This window comes from Oncorhynchus keta, chromosome 11 (assembly GCF_023373465.1).
Source record: "Oncorhynchus keta strain PuntledgeMale-10-30-2019 chromosome 11, Oket_V2, whole genome shotgun sequence".
Lineage (NCBI taxonomy): Eukaryota > Metazoa > Chordata > Actinopteri > Salmoniformes > Salmonidae > Oncorhynchus > Oncorhynchus keta.
In genome coordinates, this window is record NC_068431.1 from 13,646,772 (window position 1) to 13,664,827 (window position 18,056).

Sequence of the window (18,056 nt, forward strand, 5' to 3'; positions counted from 1 at the left end):
CAACAGTAGATGGGCCAGGGTGTACATGCACATTTCCAGATAACATAAACAATGCAATCAAGGCATGGCACAGGACAGGGAGAGCTCTAGAGTGCTGTTTTATGACATCTGAATGTGCATCAGCTGGCAACAAGATCACATTGTACAGAATTTTCATGAGGTAACATGAACGCTATCGGTAGCCGACGTGAACAAAAACATTGACAAAGCCGCTGGGCCAGAAGGATTTTCAGGACGTGTACTCAAAGCATGCGCGGAGCAACTGGCAAGTGTCTTCACTGACATTTTCAACCTCTCCCTGACCGAGTCTAATTATCTCAATCTCTTCATTCAAAGACTCAATCACGGACATGACAAACATGACTGGCCTTTGGACAATATTTATGTTATTAAAAGTCTTGTTATAGTTCGGCTACATTCTCTGGCACCTCCCTCATGTCAGTTAGCATTGGTGTGAACATGAGGCTGTAATCAATATGCATTTATACAACAGGTGGGTTTAATCCTGATTGGTTAAAACCGCATTCCAGCCGGTGTCTATTCCACAAGTTGACACCAGCTAAATCTATGATGTTAAAAAAATGCCTATTAACTCTGAACCATCTGACTGCGCAATCCACTATCAGCCCAGCCAGGCAACTTATAAACTTGATCTCCATTATAAAAAGCATCGAGACATCTCACATTTCTTTTAGACTAACATTTTGTTTTCAACAGCGAAGATTTGTATAAATAAGTTTCTCTGACATTTGCAACATTGAATTTGTTTAAATATTCAATCTTCTGCTGTCCCATAGTAACGAACATGTCGGGAGTCGGGAAGAGACAGTGTTTCTCAGCCAGTCGAAATCATGAACCAGCTGGCATCATTTTTATGGATATATAAAAAATTTAAGTCAATTTAAAAAAAGGTACGCAGCTTGTTTTCCGTCTTTCCAGCTTCAGTTTGAAATTATTGTGTTACTGTAGCTGTGTTAGTTGGCTAGCTCCCCTGAACAACAGTGTCCTGACGAGTGAGCATTTTCTATTCCAGGTGAAATCGCAACTCATTAGCTCATTGTTATGGATGCATCCAAATAAATGTCACTAGAAAACAGCTTAAACAAATGCAGATACTTTGCTGTTATTCTGGCTGTACTTTTTGACATGACTAAGTTAGCCGTAGTTGGCTAGATAGCAAGCATGGGATAAGAACATTGCCAGCCAGTATGGCAATGGAATATTTAGAATGAACGACTGGGTCGTGTCTCTAGAAACCCTAGATTTGTGACGGGACTAGATCTTGTGGAAGGATGAAATAGTATGAAAATTTGTCAGTCATCACTTGAATATGTTGGTAACCCATTGTATAAAATTGATAATGCCCTCAAAGTCGGTGTTGAGGATATTCCCTGCCCTCAACTTCATCTCGGGCATAACACCCTTGCCAATATTTCCTCCAAACACTGGCTTCTCTGGCATTATTCCTGAAATATCTTTGGCTATAATTTTACATGTAGCCTAATTATTTATATAATTATGCAAAATGTATAAAAATATTATTCCAATGTTGGATTTTTTAGAAACAATAAATAAAAATGTGAATTTCGGACTCAGTTGACAGCACCATTTATCTGTCAGTAGTATGCTACTCTTATTTGCCTTTTAAATCACTATGAAAGACCTCGGTCCTAAGAGTGGACCCATGTTAGCATATCAAAACATCTTTTTTAATTTAGGATGGTTCATCTTCAGTTTGGGACGGATTAAAATTGCACTTTGGGACGGTGACAAAAAAAAAAGTTAGTCTCGAGCCCTGTATCTAGCAAGCTAGCTAGCTAACATTGGCCATCAAATTTAAGTCAGGAGAGAGAGTGGCACACAGAGGTGAGGCCAGAGAGGAACCAATTAACTCTATTACTAACAAATTATTGATTGATTAATAGTCAAATAAAAATGAACTCTTGGTGGATCTCCTCTCTCCTTCCCAGTGGGATGGATGGCAGTGGAGGCTGCTGAGGGGAGGACGGCTCATAATAACAGTTGGAATGGAGCAAATGGGTTTGATACCATTCCACCAACAGCGCTCCAGCCATTACCACAAGCCCATCCTTCCCAATTATGGTGCCACCAACCTCCTGTGGATGACTCGGACATCAGGCTGCAGCCCCACATTAATTGACATTTTTCTGAAACTGGTTGTCAGTCAGAGGCTGCGTTTATATACTAATTTTGGGGACTTTAAACCAATTAATTGTTACAAAAGGTAAAGAAAGTCTCTTTGCAATCAGCAAAAAAATGTTGGTACTTTAAGGGTTAACCGGTGTATCCAGAATAGCACTGGTGAAGCTGTGTCTGTAGGTCATGGTGGTTGGAACAGAGAAAAAAAAGAAACCCAGCTAGTGGGGATGAGGGCTCACCCTCTGCACACACCTGTTGGTTTTATGTACTGAGCTGATGGGGCGATCCAAAAATAATGCCTGTTAAGTGGCCTATTTGTTCCTCAAAACCACCACTGGCCATGAATTTGACAGTATAATAACAGCAAACCAGAACTTTGTATAATCCTTTTCCCTTCATGGAATTCAACGTGTTCCACTCCAGGTCCCTTGGAGTATTCTCTCACCCAAATGAACATGTTCCTCATTGCATTTTCAAATAATCTTTTAAGCACTTGAACATAATTCTCATACACAAATGTATTTATTTTGCTTTTGGTGAGCGGTAACAGCACCAAATTGGTATTCACCATTCATTCACACCATTGTACAGAGTAGAAAAACAAAACAAGGCTATACCAGAGAACAACCCACAGACCATTGCCTTTAAATGTGACAGCCTTATTATATTGAAATATTGCATGACAGTAATTCAAATCTAATTAAACATATAGTAGACAGATAATTGGTGCCGCTATCATCTCTGAATACACTAACCTTTATTCCATCCAATTTCTCTCCCATCAGGGTGTCCTCAACATTTATCCAACAGGGAATAAGCATACATTTCAAGCGTCAACCCCCTTTCCCATTCAAACATAAGTTAACATTTTTCACTAAACTTCTGTACTCGTTTTTTCACTGCTTACGACCTCTTAATATTTCAATCTCAGTGGAAATAGGCTAAAGAGATGCTGAGAACATTCCTTACTAAATGGCCATTGAAGCAATACACAGAAAGCAAGTTTCCATCCTGCGGCACTCACAATATTTGATGTCAAACAGCTTGATCAATATGCATTCATTGTATTCAGCAAAAAATAGTGGAACATGCCAAGAAGGCTGATTGACAGTACTTATAAGAATAGTTTGACTGTGTCATCAAAAGAAAGGCTATAATCAGTAAGAACTCAGAGGTGCGAGGCGGGTGGGGAGAGAAGGCTGGGACAGCTGCAGCAGTTAGTCAATGTCCATCTCAGGCAGTTTGTTGCCCTCTGCAGATTCAGGAGCCACTGTGCTCCCTGCTGCACCCTTCTCTGGGCTGCCTGGCTGGGCATCTGTGTCCTCCTGTCCATTAATAGGTCCATTCTGCTCTTCCTTCTCATCCTTGGGGATCTCCACTTTGGGCTTGGGTTTTGAGACGATAGGGTTGCAAGCTGAGTAAAGCTCCTAAACAGATGGAAAGAGGATGTTAAATGAACTTTATGAAATATTACCTACAACGAATTACAATATTAGTGAAATGGTCTTCCTTCCAAAACATGGAAATTGTGACAAAACATGCAATGTCTAGTGCAGAGAATCATTGTACCATCTAAACCGCTTTGAAAAATATTTTCAATATCTCCAACTATTGTATTTTCAGCTGGTGTATAAAACCGAAAGATGCAAACATTAAAATGTAAGAGCAAAAAGCATAGAAATAGAGCACATAGAAGAGATATACAACTTTTTAGACTTGCTTTCAATAAGAATGACAGATCTACAACTAACATTTGTGTGAACGTGGTCAGGTTCGCCCCCCCCCCCAAATTTCAATATGACAGCATTAAGTATATTAAAAGGAGCTTTGTGTTGGAAATCTCTAGGCATACCCCAACAACAGAAGGATGCCGGTCAAAAATATTCGCATGAGTAGACCACTGATGGCCAGCTCATCTTCCTCAGGATGAAATCATCCTCAATGAGGAAATAGTAAACCTTTTTGAAACTGTGTGTTTGAGGTGGGGGTTTTGAAGTGTTTTTTTTTTCTTCTCCAATTTATGCGTTGGCCACAAATAGGAGTATACAGTATGTCCACAACATTATTTGGGTACGAGTTGACAGAATATGAACATTAAAAAGTGAGCTTAGGGACATTCTGAACTTTGGATGACCATATGCCATATTAGGACCTGGAGTTGTCCCCGACCATATGACCTCACCAGGCAGAACGGAGTCCTTAACAGACTATACAAACCTATTGTCTGCACTAACCTTTGTTTTCGCCTGAATCTCCTGGACTTTGACGGCAGGCTCCTGGGTAAAATTCTGTTTGCTCTGCGCATTCATTTTGCTGTTCATCCAAATCATGGTGTCGTTCACCTGCTTATCCACCTTCAACATCTCCAACTCGTCCAAATGCTCATACTGCTCCTCCTGGGTGTCAAGACAGACATAAGGAACATTTCAATACTGGGAGACATTGAGATATATCATTACATGTCCAGTGACTCAGTTGATAAAACTACATGTGCACAACTATGGAATAACAATATCTTAGAAGTTACCTTTGTTTTGTAAGCTTCTACAATCTTCATGTACTGTTGGATATGCCTTCCGAGTTCATCAAATGCTTTTGGTCTCTCCTCAGCCTCGATGTATCTTTCCTGGACGGGCTGCCCAAGTTTCTGTCGAAGGGACATTTGGTTCAGTCACATAACAAAATACACCCTAGAATCAGAGACAGGAATTGACCGGCAATGTTACCTTTAATTCAGCCAGTTTGTCGATGTACACTTGTTTCTGTTGGTCCTCGCCGTCATCATACAACCAGTTCTCTGTGTCCTCAAGTCTTAATGCAAAGGTGTCTCGGTCCTACATTTAGTAAAAACTTTTAGTAACTCCACAATACATGTAAAGGTTATATAATACACTGGGAATAATACAAATAAATGTGGCTTAGCCTCGCTGTTAGCTAGTGCTTTTCTATTCAGCCAGCTTGAGGGACTATACTCACAGATTCACTGATAAACTTCTCCAACACTCCGTGCAGTTTGTCCCTCATCTCATAGACATACTCCTCTACATTGTTCTTGGCATCGTTTCTCTCCTTCTCCAGCTTGTCCTGCATAATCATCTTACCCTGAGGTGGACACAAATATACATTTGTATGCACTCACTACTAAGTCGCTCTGGATAAGAGCACCTGCTAAATTGTAACATTTAAATAAAAACAAGTGTGTTACTTTCTTTCCTACTACAACTCTCAGTAGACACAGATGAACATGCTTAAGCAACCCATTAAACATGATTTTACAGACAAAAAGGTTGAGAAATTCTTTATACTGTACAATAGTGGTATGATATACAGTGTTGCATGTTAAAATTATACCTGTAAAACAATAACAGACAATAATACATGGTTTATATCAATACAGGACAGGTTTTCAACTAATGAGAACAAAATTCAGAAAAATATCCTGTCTCAGTGATGCTAAGAAAATCAGATAATACTGGAAAAAATGTATTAATGTTGATACTAGTTATGGTGTCCTAGAACATTACCTCATTCTCCATGAACAGATTGACCAGGTCATTGGTTAGTTGCCAGTGCAGGCTGTTTTCGATTGGGAGTTCAACAGTCTTCGTTTTCACTTTGGGTTTCTTTGCCGATGGAGCGTGATTCTTCTCCTGTTTTCCATCCTCCGATGTCTGAGATAAAAACACACACACACACATTTATAAGCCCATATAGATACACACACTACGTTTTAGGTAAATGTGCACTGGTCCCATACCTTTATCATGAATACATAAACACAAAACACATCCCCTCAGAATGTTGAAAATATGTAGTCAGTCAGTCACCTCCATTTCCTCAGTCTCTGACTTCTTGTCAGCGTCGTCTTTTTGTCCATCACCTTTGGCTTTTTGGTCATCTTGTTCAGTCTGCATCTTACTCTGAAGAGACAAACATTTTATTATCTCTCCATTCATGTGGCGTTAACACCAAACGTTAGCTTGACATCAATGCACAGATGGTCAGATAACACAAGAAAAACAAGCAGGCAAAGGACAATACAATAATATTTTCTGAAGCAGGTTTAACTTGTTGAGACATGACAGATGAATTAGTTGCCCTTTTACTGAATATGTCTGGGTTGATTCATTGTCCAATAAATTGGGTGTGGGTAAAGTATAGGCATTATTGCCGATGTAGCCTAGGCTTCCAGGCCTCCTTCAAGTTGTTCTCCAGAGCCTGGGGAAGTTCATATTGGAAAAGTGGATATGAGTGGAGCGCTGATTGCCAGCGGCTGTTGACTGATTGGGTGTGAGTAGATGATTATTCAAAAACAACCACCCCTTCCATTCCTCATCAGAAGTGCTAATTATCCAGATAAACTAATGAATGGTGCAAGCATACTACATTATCCCCCATGAATATTTATAATTTGGTTGAAATGACACGACCCCACATGGGCAACAAAGAAAATTATTGGCTTTCGGTTTCCAATCGCTGCCTGTTTGAAAGTGCCTATTCTAATTGTTGGGAGGGGCAAACAACCTGGATACCCTCCACCTTCTTTTGGCCTCTTTCTGACAGGAACTTCCACAGGCTTTTATAACGAAGGTGAGGTGAAAGCCTGGTAGAGGCCATAGCCTATGTAAGCGCTGTGCGAAAACAGTGCACACAAACCTCCTCTTCCTTCCCGGCTGGGTCTGTCTCCATTGGCTCCTCTCCCTCATTAGGTTTCAGGAGCTCTACTAGAGAGGCACTGGACACGCTGAAGATCCCGTGGACATTCACCCTGACCTTCACCTTGACCTTTGAACTCTCACCATTTGCCTGGGGAACCACTTTCTGGACGATGAACTGACCTGACGAGTTCACAAGTGGAGTATTAGAAGACACCCAGTAACCTGGCCTCAGAGACAACCATTAAAAGTACAAAATGAATTGAACAGGTGCAAGTTTATAGCTTATTAGAAGCATTTAAAGTTTCAGGATTGTTTGTTCTGGTACCTATTGTGGGGTCCGGGTACGGCAGCTCTTTGGGGTTGTTGTAGTACGCCTCCAAGGAGAAGGGCTCTCTCCGGTAGAATGTCAACACTTTGGAGAAGGGTGCAGCATGGTTCCTTGGGAATACCTCGCAATCACTGATGGAGGAGAGTAGACCAGAAGATGACGTGAGTCACTGCCAATCAGAGTTCAGTGCAATCGGTGTTAAATAAGCCAATGTCAAATGTGAAGAAGAAATCATTACCTTAACCCCTCCTCGGCGGCAGAGTTCCACTTCAAGGATATGGGATAGTGGACGACATCCGTGATGGAAAACTCTCTGACTTTGAAGGCAGGGGACAGGATTGCACACTAAGGAGATAAACTACCTGCATTATAATATGTTCGCTAAGTGTTTAACAACTGTACTTAATGGTATGTCAACAGGAAAAGTTATTACCTGATAATTGTTTGTGCTATGCCAGTAAACATCAGGTCAACAACTACAGCGATACCGACCAGTTCCATGAGTGAGAGACATGGGCGTGACATTTTTAGACATTTGCTGAAGAAATCATTGGGGACAGTGAGTCATGACATGATACCTGCAGTGCACATCCTCTCGCGACAGCCTCGTCTGCGTTTAATGTCGTGCTCAACTCTTTTCCAAAGAATTTGCTGACCCTTTCTTTGACGGCAGGGATCCTGGAGGCCCCGCCCACAATTTCCACAGCGTAGATGTCTTCCTTCTTCAGCTCTGGACAATGTATGAAACATATTAGTAGTCAGATTTAAACAGCCAATCCAGGTCTTAGCAAGAACATGAACAGCCTGCGCTTGTGCACGCGGCTCAGGGATATTCCAGCTACTATTACTACAGCTACTCACTGGCTTGTTCCATGACGCTGTGCAGGGGAGCTTCCACTTTGGCCAGAAGCCCTGCACACATCTCCTCAAAGTGGCCTCTGGAACAACAGTGGTCATGGGATATTAATAGATACCGTACACACATGCAGCTGCTTGTATCATGATGATACACATGCACCGAATGAAACCACTTCCTGAAACATGGCTTTTCCACTGTGGATGGCCAAATGTGTAATGTAGACGTACCGAGATAAATTAAAGGACTTGTTTTACGCTCCACTAACCTGTTGAGTTTCCCAGTCACGTCGATGTCATTCATGAAGCACTCGATGTTGAGTGGCAGATCAGAGGAGTTGGCGCTCATCAGCTTCTTGAGCTTCTCACACTCCTGGTAGAGACGAACCAGGGCTCTGGGCTTGGTCTTCACATCCAGCTTGTACTTCTTGCCAAACTCTTCACAGAAATGGTTCACCAACACCTCGTCAAAGTCTTTGCCACCCAATTCTGCATCAAACGCAGAAGCTAGCATCTGAAAGAGAACAAAAACAATTTACTTAATGCCTTATTCTATCTTTTTTTTGTTTTGTGTTACGTTGTCTTTGAACATATCAAAAACATACCTTGAGCTTTCCTTTGTTGAATGCACAGACAGAGACCTGATAACCAGAGTGGCCCAAATCTACAAATACCACATTTCTTGGTTTTTCCTCAGGGGCAGGGAGATCCTGTTTATAGATCCCATATGCCAGTGTAACTGGAATAGACAGAGAAATTGGTTCAGACCAAGATTTACATGGGATAACATTGTTCAGTGTTGGCATGGTAATGGCATTACCTGCAGTGGTCTCATTCATGAGTCGTAGGCAGTTGAGCCCTGCAATCTGAGCTGCATCTATGACAGACCTCCTCTCTGCATCAGTGTAGAAGCTGGGGACCTGGAGGACATTAGGAGAAATTATGACAGTTGACAAAAACACAGCCCGTGACTGCCTAAACTGTGTGTGCGCGCACATGTAACTGCATATTTTCTATAGGGCATAGACATTGCTGTAGGCATGAGGGTTTGTGAACCCCCAAAATAATACATCTACTTAGACAGGCGTGAAGAGAGTAACATTTCTTACAGAGATGACACAGTCAGCCACAGGTTTCTTCATTGCCGTCTCAGCAGTCTCCTTCAGTTTGGTCAGCAGCATGGCAGTGACTTGTTCAATGCTGAAGACTTTCTCCTCCTCCATGTACATCACCTAGTAGATAAATTGAGCAATGAAGTAAAAATGAATATCTCAAACCAGCTCCCTGTTCAGCCGCATCCTCACTTCTGATCATTTACCTTGATGCCGGTCATCCCAGAAGGCATCTGGGCCAGGTCGTAAACCAAGCTAGATTTTGCTGACTGGACGTAGGGGTCTAAGAATGCCCTGCCATGGAATCGCTTGAACCCTTGAACAGTGTTCTTACAATTTGTTACAACCTTTCAAAAAGAAAAAAAGAACAAATGCCATGGTCAAATAACATACTACTTTATTTTCACAAATGACTTATATTAGGGATACGTCTTAAAGCAAGGCTTACCTGGCCTTTCGCTGCCGCGCCTACTGAACGATTCCGTGGTCCAAAGGACACGCATGCTCTGAAAAAGGTGAACAAGATCATTGATAAGATCCTTCCTTGTGTGCATGCCGCTTTAGATTCTATGGCATCCCATATCTTAGTGTGAATTAGCCTATGTAAAATTCAGAGACTGAGAGAAGTAAAGTAATCTATAACTTAGCAAGTCATCACATTAAATTGTTCAGCCCACATTAAGCTTGGGCAGTTTACCGTATATCAGGGTATTTTGAAATACAGACAGTATGATTTTCAACACTGTCAACAACAAAAAAGTGCGTGTGACGCCACTACTTATAAGTTATGACAAGATTTCTATTGAAGATGTGCCAAATAAATGATGTTCAGCTCAGGGCTCCAACTATGCATTTGGTTTTCTAGCATTACAGCAGAGACAATCAATCCCCTCGTGGATCAAGATCCCTGCTGCATAAATTTATTTTGCACGTTAAAAAAACTTGAACCCGATCAAACATCTCTAGATAGACCTGAAAATAGGCGTGCAGCGACACTCCCCATCCAACCTGACAGAGCTTGAGAGGATCTGCAGAGAAGAATGGGAGAAACTCCCCAAATACAGGTGTGCCAAGCTTGTAGCATCACACCCAAGAAGACTCTAGGCTGTAATCACTGCCAAAGATTCTTCAACAAGGTACAGAGTAAAGGATCTGAATACTTACGTAAATGTGATATTTCCCTTTTAAACCTGTTTTTGCTTTGTCATTATGGGGTATTGTGTGTAGATTGATGAGGGGGAAAAAACTAATTAATTTTAGAAGGCTTTAACTTAAAATGTTTTGAAAAGGGTCAAGGGGTCTGAATACTTTACGCATGCACTGTACGTGCTAACAAAGTGATGGAAACACTAAAGTAACTCAGATATTACACATCCAACAAGTACCTGTAAATATAAATTTCAATCTGGGACAGAATCTTGAACATTTGTTTTTCCAGTGTTGGACTTGGTAAAATATAGGGTAGCGACATCCATCTGCAAGCTTGTGATGTTCTTTTTGTTTTAGATTGTCCAAGATCCTCCACTAATGAAAAGTATGTGATGAATTTGATGATTCTTGCTAAATATTACATCCATAAAACAAATCAAAAACATCCTATTCAATATATTTTACAGTAGATTTAACTTATTCCTTTGACATATTGAATACTATGCTCTGTAAGAATAAGGTAATGAAATCAATTGATACTCTTGTCTTTGAATGTAAAAACCCAGTGTTTCTGTTTTTGTGTTACAAAATCTATACATCCTTGAAAATTGTAAGACATTTAAATTTGAATCTTTCAATTTACAGAATTTATTTTTCTCAATACCAACTGCTTATTACCGCATTGTCGGAACTAGAAGCGCAAGCATTTCGCTACACTCGCATTAACATCTGCTAACCATGTGTATGTGACAAATAAAATTTGATTTGATTTGAGGGGTAAAAAAATCAACTAGAAAAATAATGTTATTTTCTGGACAAGGATTGTCCCGACTTTCAAAAGTGCCTGTATTGCTTCAACTTTTATTTCTGATTGACTGGATGCAAGTTTAAACATCCAGTTATTTCTTATCTATAGGGGACCAAGTTTCACCGGTGTTATGCAATCAATTATTTCATTCTATCCATGCAGCCTGAAGAAGACTCTAGAAGTCGACAAGGTGTGACGTCATGACGTTCGGCTGTTTCTTTTGTTTTTTTCCCCCCAATGGAAACGTACCTTACCCCTGGTTTAATGCTATGTTCACAAGCTAGACGGATCGAGCCAACTCAGGCATGTACATTTGCTAATTGATAGAACGCGGCACGTGTATAACTACAACCATTTAGCAAGTCAGACATTTTTTTAGTTTAGTTCCAACTGGCGACATATTTTCATTATAATATTCTAAAATCCGCATAACAACAATTTGCGCATTTTTCCATCAGAGATGTTTGCATCAAATTGACTTCTTGAAAATAAAAAAAAGGTTGTGCGTGTTGACTTGGTGCACATAAATATACCCTTTTGCCGTTCAATTCCCACGTACCAAATAAAAAATACAAGTTACATTTTCAACTGTACTGATGGTTCTCTCACAAAATATGTTGCATTATATATCCAGTGTGCACTCTGGTATTGGGCGTGCACTCTAGCTACCTGCGGATGTATAGCCTACATTATCATTATAGACAAAAGAGCATTATTTTTTTTATTTATCAAACGGCAACCAATCATCGATTATCATGTCACCAGAATAAGAACCTATATTTATTAGAAAGGCGCATTAAGACATTTACATTTTAGTCATTTGGCAGACACTCTTGTCCAGGGCGATTTACAGCAGTGAGTGCATACGTTTTTCATACTTTTTTTGTACTGGTCCCACGTGGGAATCGAATATTTTACTTTCACCACCCTGTGAAATTAATCAAAACTGGTATTATATGTAACCGAATAAACTGCATGTTTTCCCTTCAGTAGTAGTGGTAGGACCACAAATGCCATCGCGTGACTCCAAGTGTACTTCGATATGATGGCTATGTTAATATTTGCGCATAAAAGCAATTTCACCGTCATTTCTCGCATAATTAATTTTATCGACAATAAAAGATACCAACTTGTCTAGTGTATTTTTTTGTCAACGTCCGGAAGTTTAACGAAAAATGTTATGTTGCCATCAGGCCGGTCATTACATGTTTTGTCCGAGATGTACTTTACTTGCATAGGTTTGATGGAACCTAGTTTATGACCGTTTTAGGCAATTATCGCATGTAATTTTCTATCAACTTTCTTAAATGTTGAAGAAAAAAAATGCCACAAAATATAAAAATCGCTTAACAAGTTAATGTTAATATTGACTTAAATCTGATAGTAAGTGGCCAGTGGTGCCATAAACTAATAATATGGTATATATTTTTTAAAATAAAGGTAAAAAAAAAAAACATTTAATTTGATGGTGTACTTTACCACACAGTTATACGCACTGCAAAATTGCTAGAATATTCCTACCGGCGACTGACGGATGTCGTCATAGCAAGTGAGCCAGTACAGTAAAACGGTGAGCTAGCTAACTGGCTAACTATGATAGCAGGCGAACTCATAAGTAACTGCTAGTTTAATAGCAACCATTATCTAGTTCAATACACATGTGAAATAAATCCATCTGATAAAAGCGGGATGGTGAAATTAAATGGATTAGATGGCTGCATTACGTTAGCTAGCTCGCTAACGTAATGCAGCTGAATTCACGTGTACACACAACTGTTAACTAACTAGCTAGCAGCTAGTTGTCCAGGCCGCAGAAACTGGCCACTCTCACAAACCAATTGTATTTGTCTCAAGTGTATGTCTAGACTAGGGAAACGAGTTTTAAAATATTTTACTTACGGTGTACTTCGGTCGCTGTATTCGTTAGCCACGGTCTCAATTCCTCCGGCTCGAGCTACAGCAACATAGCAGCTTTGAAAGCCCACATCAATTCCCACCACTGACATCTTCCACGCTAACGTTACCTTGCCTGTATTCTACTATTTTATGAAATGTTGACGTCAATAACTCCTTAAAATAACAGAAACGTGTTTGAATAATTTTTGGAAAGGCGTACAAAAGTCAGTGGATATTGTTAAATCAGAAGTGTACTTCAAATCATAATCCGCGGCACAGTACTGAATAACCTGATAGTTGTGCACACCGGGCGGTAGATAGCAAGATCTGCTACAACTACAAGGTGGTTTTGTGAGTTCACGCGGAATCTCAATGCAATATCGCGAGAATTGAATAGTTCTCGATGGCTCTGGACCTTTCTATCAGAAAGATGTCGTTCTAAACCATGAATTGTTTTACTTTTCTCCAACTAATGATATGTAGTACTCACATATGGCAGTATATTAACTGCTGCTAAGTCAAAGTTAGCATGTAAAATTCGTATATATATTATATATATATATAATATATATAAAATATAAATATATAAATATATACACACACACACTTTCACGTTCACACACACACACTTTCACGTTCACGTTCACGTTCACACACACACACACACACACACACACACACACACACACACACACACACACACACACACACACACACACACAAAAGTTTGGGGTCACTTAGAAATGTCCTTGTTTTTTAAAGAAAAGCATGTTTTGTTGTCCATTAAAATAACATACAATTGATCAGAAATACAGTGTATGCATTGTTAATGTTGTAAATGACTATTGTAGCTGGAAACGGCTGATTTTTTATGGAATATCTACATAGGTCGTATAGAGGCCCATTATCAGCAACCATCACTCCTGTGTTCCAATGGCATGTTGTGTTAGCTAATCCTAGTTTATAATTTTAAAAGGCTAATTGATCATTAGACAACCCTTTTGCAATTACGTTAGCACAGATGAAAACTGTTCTGATTAAAGAAGCAACAAAACTGGCCTTCTTTCGATGAGTTGAGTATCTGGAGCATCAGCATTTGTGGGTTCAATTACAGGCTCAAACTGGCCAGAAACAAAGAATTTTCTTCTGAAAACTCAGCAGTTCTGAGAAATAAAGGCTATTCCATGTGAGAAATTGCCAAGAAACTAAAGATCTCGTACAACGCTGTGTACTACTCCCTTCACAGAACAGTGCAAACTGGCTCAACCAGAATAGAAAGAGGAGCGGGAGGCCCCGGTGCACAACTGAGCAAGAAGACAAGTATAATATATACGCATTTTACATGCTAACTTTGACTTAGCAGCAGTTAATATACTGCCATATGTGAGTACTACATATCATTAGTTGGAGAAAAGTTTTTAAAAATTAATGGTTTGGGGTGGCAGGGTAGCCTAGTGGTTAGAGTTTGGACTAGTAACCGGAAGGTTGCAAGTTCAAACCCCCGAGCTGACAGGGTACAAATCTGTCGTTCTGCCCCTGAACAGGCAGTTAACCCACTGTTCCTAGGCCGTCATTGAAAATAAGAATTTGTTCTTAACTGACTTGCCTTGTTGAATAAAGGTAAAACAATTAAATGAAATAAAAACATTTGAGTGTCAAGTTTGAGAAACAGACGCCTCACAAGTCCTTAACTGGCGGCTGAATTAAATAATACCCGCAAAACACCAACCGTGAAGAGGAAACCCCTGGGATGCTGGCCTTCTACAAATTATGATGGATGGTTAATTTGTAAGTCGCTCTGGATAAGAGCGTCTGCTAAATGACTTAAATGTAAATGTAAATGTAGTGCTATCCAGAATCCTTGGGATGTCCCAAACCCTAACCCCCTGCAGGAGGCTGATGAGGGGAGGGCGGCTCATAATAATAGCCGGGAACCGAGTGAATGGAATGACATGGAAACCATTGGTTTGATGTATTTGATACCATTCCAACCTTTACCACGAGCCCGTCCTCCCCGATTAAGGTGCCACCAACCGCCTGTGAGTCTCTTACCCCTTGCTTACCTTAACCCTTACCTAACTCTTACCTTAAACATTTTAAATGTCAACTTCAATGGGGTAACGTCAGAGTTGGGCCATCCCACGGATCCCCAATATCAAAGATCAATTATGGATAGTCATTTTCAGCTACCTACAGTATATAACATGTCTTTTGTTTTCTGCTCATATTGGAATTTCCTGCTATGTGTTGCTCTGGTTGTCTGCGTCTAATAACATCTGTAAATATTTTAAATCAATGTTGCCCAGGGACATGTCCCCCCCGCATTCTGAAACTGCATTTCTGCTCCCCCCCCAGTTTAAGCATTGGAATATGATACAAAACGTGGTACCGGTGTGCGTTAGGACCATGTGAAAACCTCAGAGTGGTTGGGTAGACTGTTTGGAGTGTTTACCCTACTGGATTTAGGACTAAGCAGACACCACAGAGCAGGCTGACAGGCTGTGTGAAGGCAAAGCTTCTGGAATGCTAGCTTGACCAGCATGGGAGAGTTGAGCATGGTTCAGTGTGTCCGTGTTGCGCTCTTTCACAGAGTTGTAACAGGCAGCAGAACAGAAACTGGCTACTCTTTAGTTGACTGATGTAGCTGACAAGGTAACTGCTGTTTAACTTAACAGAAAAAAATTAAACTAGTGTTTATTCGCAGTGCTGAGATAGTATTGTAACTGACATGTAACATTAGCTAATGTTTCATCCCCTCAACTGAGGTGGATGAATAAGCTATGCTTGTGAGTAGCTACCACAGCCAGGTTAGCTCTAGTTATCTGTCAGATAGCGATAATAGCCACCTCATATTGCTATCTAACAGTAGTTGTTTGTATGGAAATGTTTTGTAGCCTTTGTTTAGTCCCGTTTCAGAAGTATATAAACTTTCACCAGTTGATGTACCGTTAGAGAGAGCTGGCCAAAAGTTGGCTTACATTAGCTAGTATTTTTGCCTCAATCAAACTAGACTTGAATCAAATGATGAAACCATCGGCCAAATGATTGAAGATTGAAAAAACATCAGAATATCATTGCATTGTGGGTTGCATTAGTCAGTATGGCAATGTAACTTTATTGATCTGTCAGTTTCCCTAGGTAATTCCCCAATTTTCACACTGACACAGTAATAAAATTCTCTAGCATTGCAGGCTTCACTGTCATGGTCCACAGTATAGGTCTGAGTGGGACAGATTTCATCATCCCGCTCCCACCCGCACCCGCTTTCTGTTAGACTCCCTCTCCCACGCGCTACTGCCCTCCATTTGGCAAATCTGACCTCCTGATTCCTGCTTACAAGAAAAAATTAAAGCAGGAAGTTGCAGTGACTCGCTCAATACGGAAGTGGTCAGATGACGCTGATGCTAAGCTACAGGACTGTTTTGCTAGTAAAGACTGGAATATGTTCCAGTATTCTTCCGATGGCATTGAGAAGTACACCACATCAATCACTGGATTAATCAATAAGTGCATTGTTGACGTTGTCCCCACAGTAACCGTACGTACATACCCCAACCAGAATCCATATATTACAGGCAACATCTGCTTTCAAGGAGCAGGACGCTAACCCGGATGCTTATATGAAATCGTGCTATGCCTTCCGACGAACCATCAAACATGCAAAGCATCTATACAGACTAAGATTGACTCATACTACACCGGCTCCGACGCTCGTTGGATGTGGCAGGGCATGCAAACTATTACGGACTACAAAAGGAAGCACAGACGCGAGCTTCCCAGTGACACCAGCCTACCAGATGAGCTAAATAACTTCTAAGCACGCTTCGAGGCAAGCAACACTGAAGCATGCATGAAGCATGCTGTTCCAGACGACTGTGTGATCACAGTCCATAGCCGATGTGAGGAAGACCTTTAAACAAGTAAACATTCACAAGGCCGCAGGGTCAGATGGATTACCAGGATGTGTACTTCGAGCATGCGTTGACCAAATGTCAGTGAAGTTTCTTCACTGACATTTTGAACCTCTCCCTGACCGAATATTTAATACCAACATGTTTCAAGCAGACCACCAGGGTTCCTGTGCCCAAGAACACCAAGGTTACCAAGGTAACCTGCCTGAATGACTGAAGTACTTTGAAAGGCCATGAAGTACTTTGAAAGGCTGATCATGGCTCACAGCACCATTATCCCAGAAACCCTAGAGCCACTCCAATTTGCCTACCGCCTCAACAGATCCACAGATAACGCAATCTCTATTGCACTCTACACTGCCGTTTCCTACCTGGACAAAAGTAACACCTACGTGAGAATGCTATTAATTGACCATAACTCAGCGTTCAACACCATAGCACCCTCAAAACTCATCAATAAGCTAAGGACCCTGGGACCTAACACCTCCCTCTGCAACTGAATCCTGGACTTCCTAACGGGCCGCCCCCAGGTGTTAAGGGTAGGTAACAACACATCTACCATGTTGATCCTCAACACGGGGGCCCCTCAGGGGTAAGTGCTCAGTCCCCTACTGTACTGTTCACCCATGACTGCATAGCCAAGCACGACTCGAACACCATCATTAAGTTTGCAGACAATGATGAGACAGCCTATCGGGAGCAGGTGAGACAGCCTATAGGGAGGAGGTCAGAGACCTGGCAGTGTGGTGCCAGGATAACAACCTCTCCCTCAACGTGATCAAGACAAAAGAGATGATCGTGGACTACAGGAAAAGGAGGGCCGAGCATGCCCCCATTCTCATCGAGGGGGCTGTAGGGGAGCAGGTTGAGACCTTCAAGTTCCTTGGTCTCACCAACGAACTATCATGGTCCAAACACAACAAGACAGTCGTGAAGAGGGCACGACAATGCCTATTCCCCTTCAGGAGACTGAAAAGATTTGGCATGGGTCCTCAGATCCTCCAAATGTTCTACAGCTGCAGCATGTAGAGCATCCTGACTGGTTGCATCACCACCTGGTATGGCAACTTCGCGGCATCTGACCGCAAGGCGCTACAGAGGGTAGTGCGTACGGCCCAGTACATCACTGGGGCCAAGCCTCCTGCCATCCAGGATCTATACCAGGATCTCTACACTGGC

At 41.2% G+C, this 18,056-nt stretch overlaps 1 protein-coding gene across 1 annotated transcript; it reads right to left on the reverse strand.

Annotated features, from left to right (window-relative positions):
* Positions 1-2,663: 2,663 nt before the first annotated feature.
* On the reverse strand, positions 2,664-13,306 carry LOC118373501 (heat shock 70 kDa protein 4-like). The gene is made up of 19 exons (XM_035759637.2): positions 12,970-13,306; positions 9,562-9,619; positions 9,320-9,460; positions 9,111-9,233; positions 8,822-8,921; positions 8,607-8,740; positions 8,271-8,515; positions 8,008-8,084; positions 7,725-7,876; positions 7,385-7,491; positions 7,144-7,277; positions 6,817-6,998; positions 5,988-6,080; positions 5,685-5,831; positions 5,137-5,262; positions 4,887-4,994; positions 4,688-4,807; positions 4,395-4,556; positions 2,664-3,587 (listed from the first exon to the last, which is right to left on the reverse strand). The coding sequence occupies exons 1-19, from the start codon at positions 13,074-13,076 to the stop codon at positions 3,378-3,380; spliced, it is 2,526 nt and encodes an 841-aa protein (XP_035615530.1). The 5' UTR covers positions 13,077-13,306; the 3' UTR covers positions 2,664-3,377.
* Positions 13,307-18,056: the final 4,750 nt, after the last annotated feature.

Coding starts and splice junctions, on each gene's coding strand:
- LOC118373501 (XM_035759637.2), bottom strand. CDS start 13,076: ATGTCAGTGGTGGGAATTGATGTGGGCTTTCAAAGCTGCTATGTTGCT. Junction 7,877..8,007: donor CAGCGTCATGGAACAAGCCA/GTGAGTAGCTGT, acceptor TACATTGTCCAG/AGCTGAAGAAGGAAGACATC. Junction 3,588..4,394: donor AGATTCAGGCGAAAACAAAG/GTTAGTGCAGAC, acceptor CCATCTGTTTAG/GAGCTTTACTCAGCTTGCAA.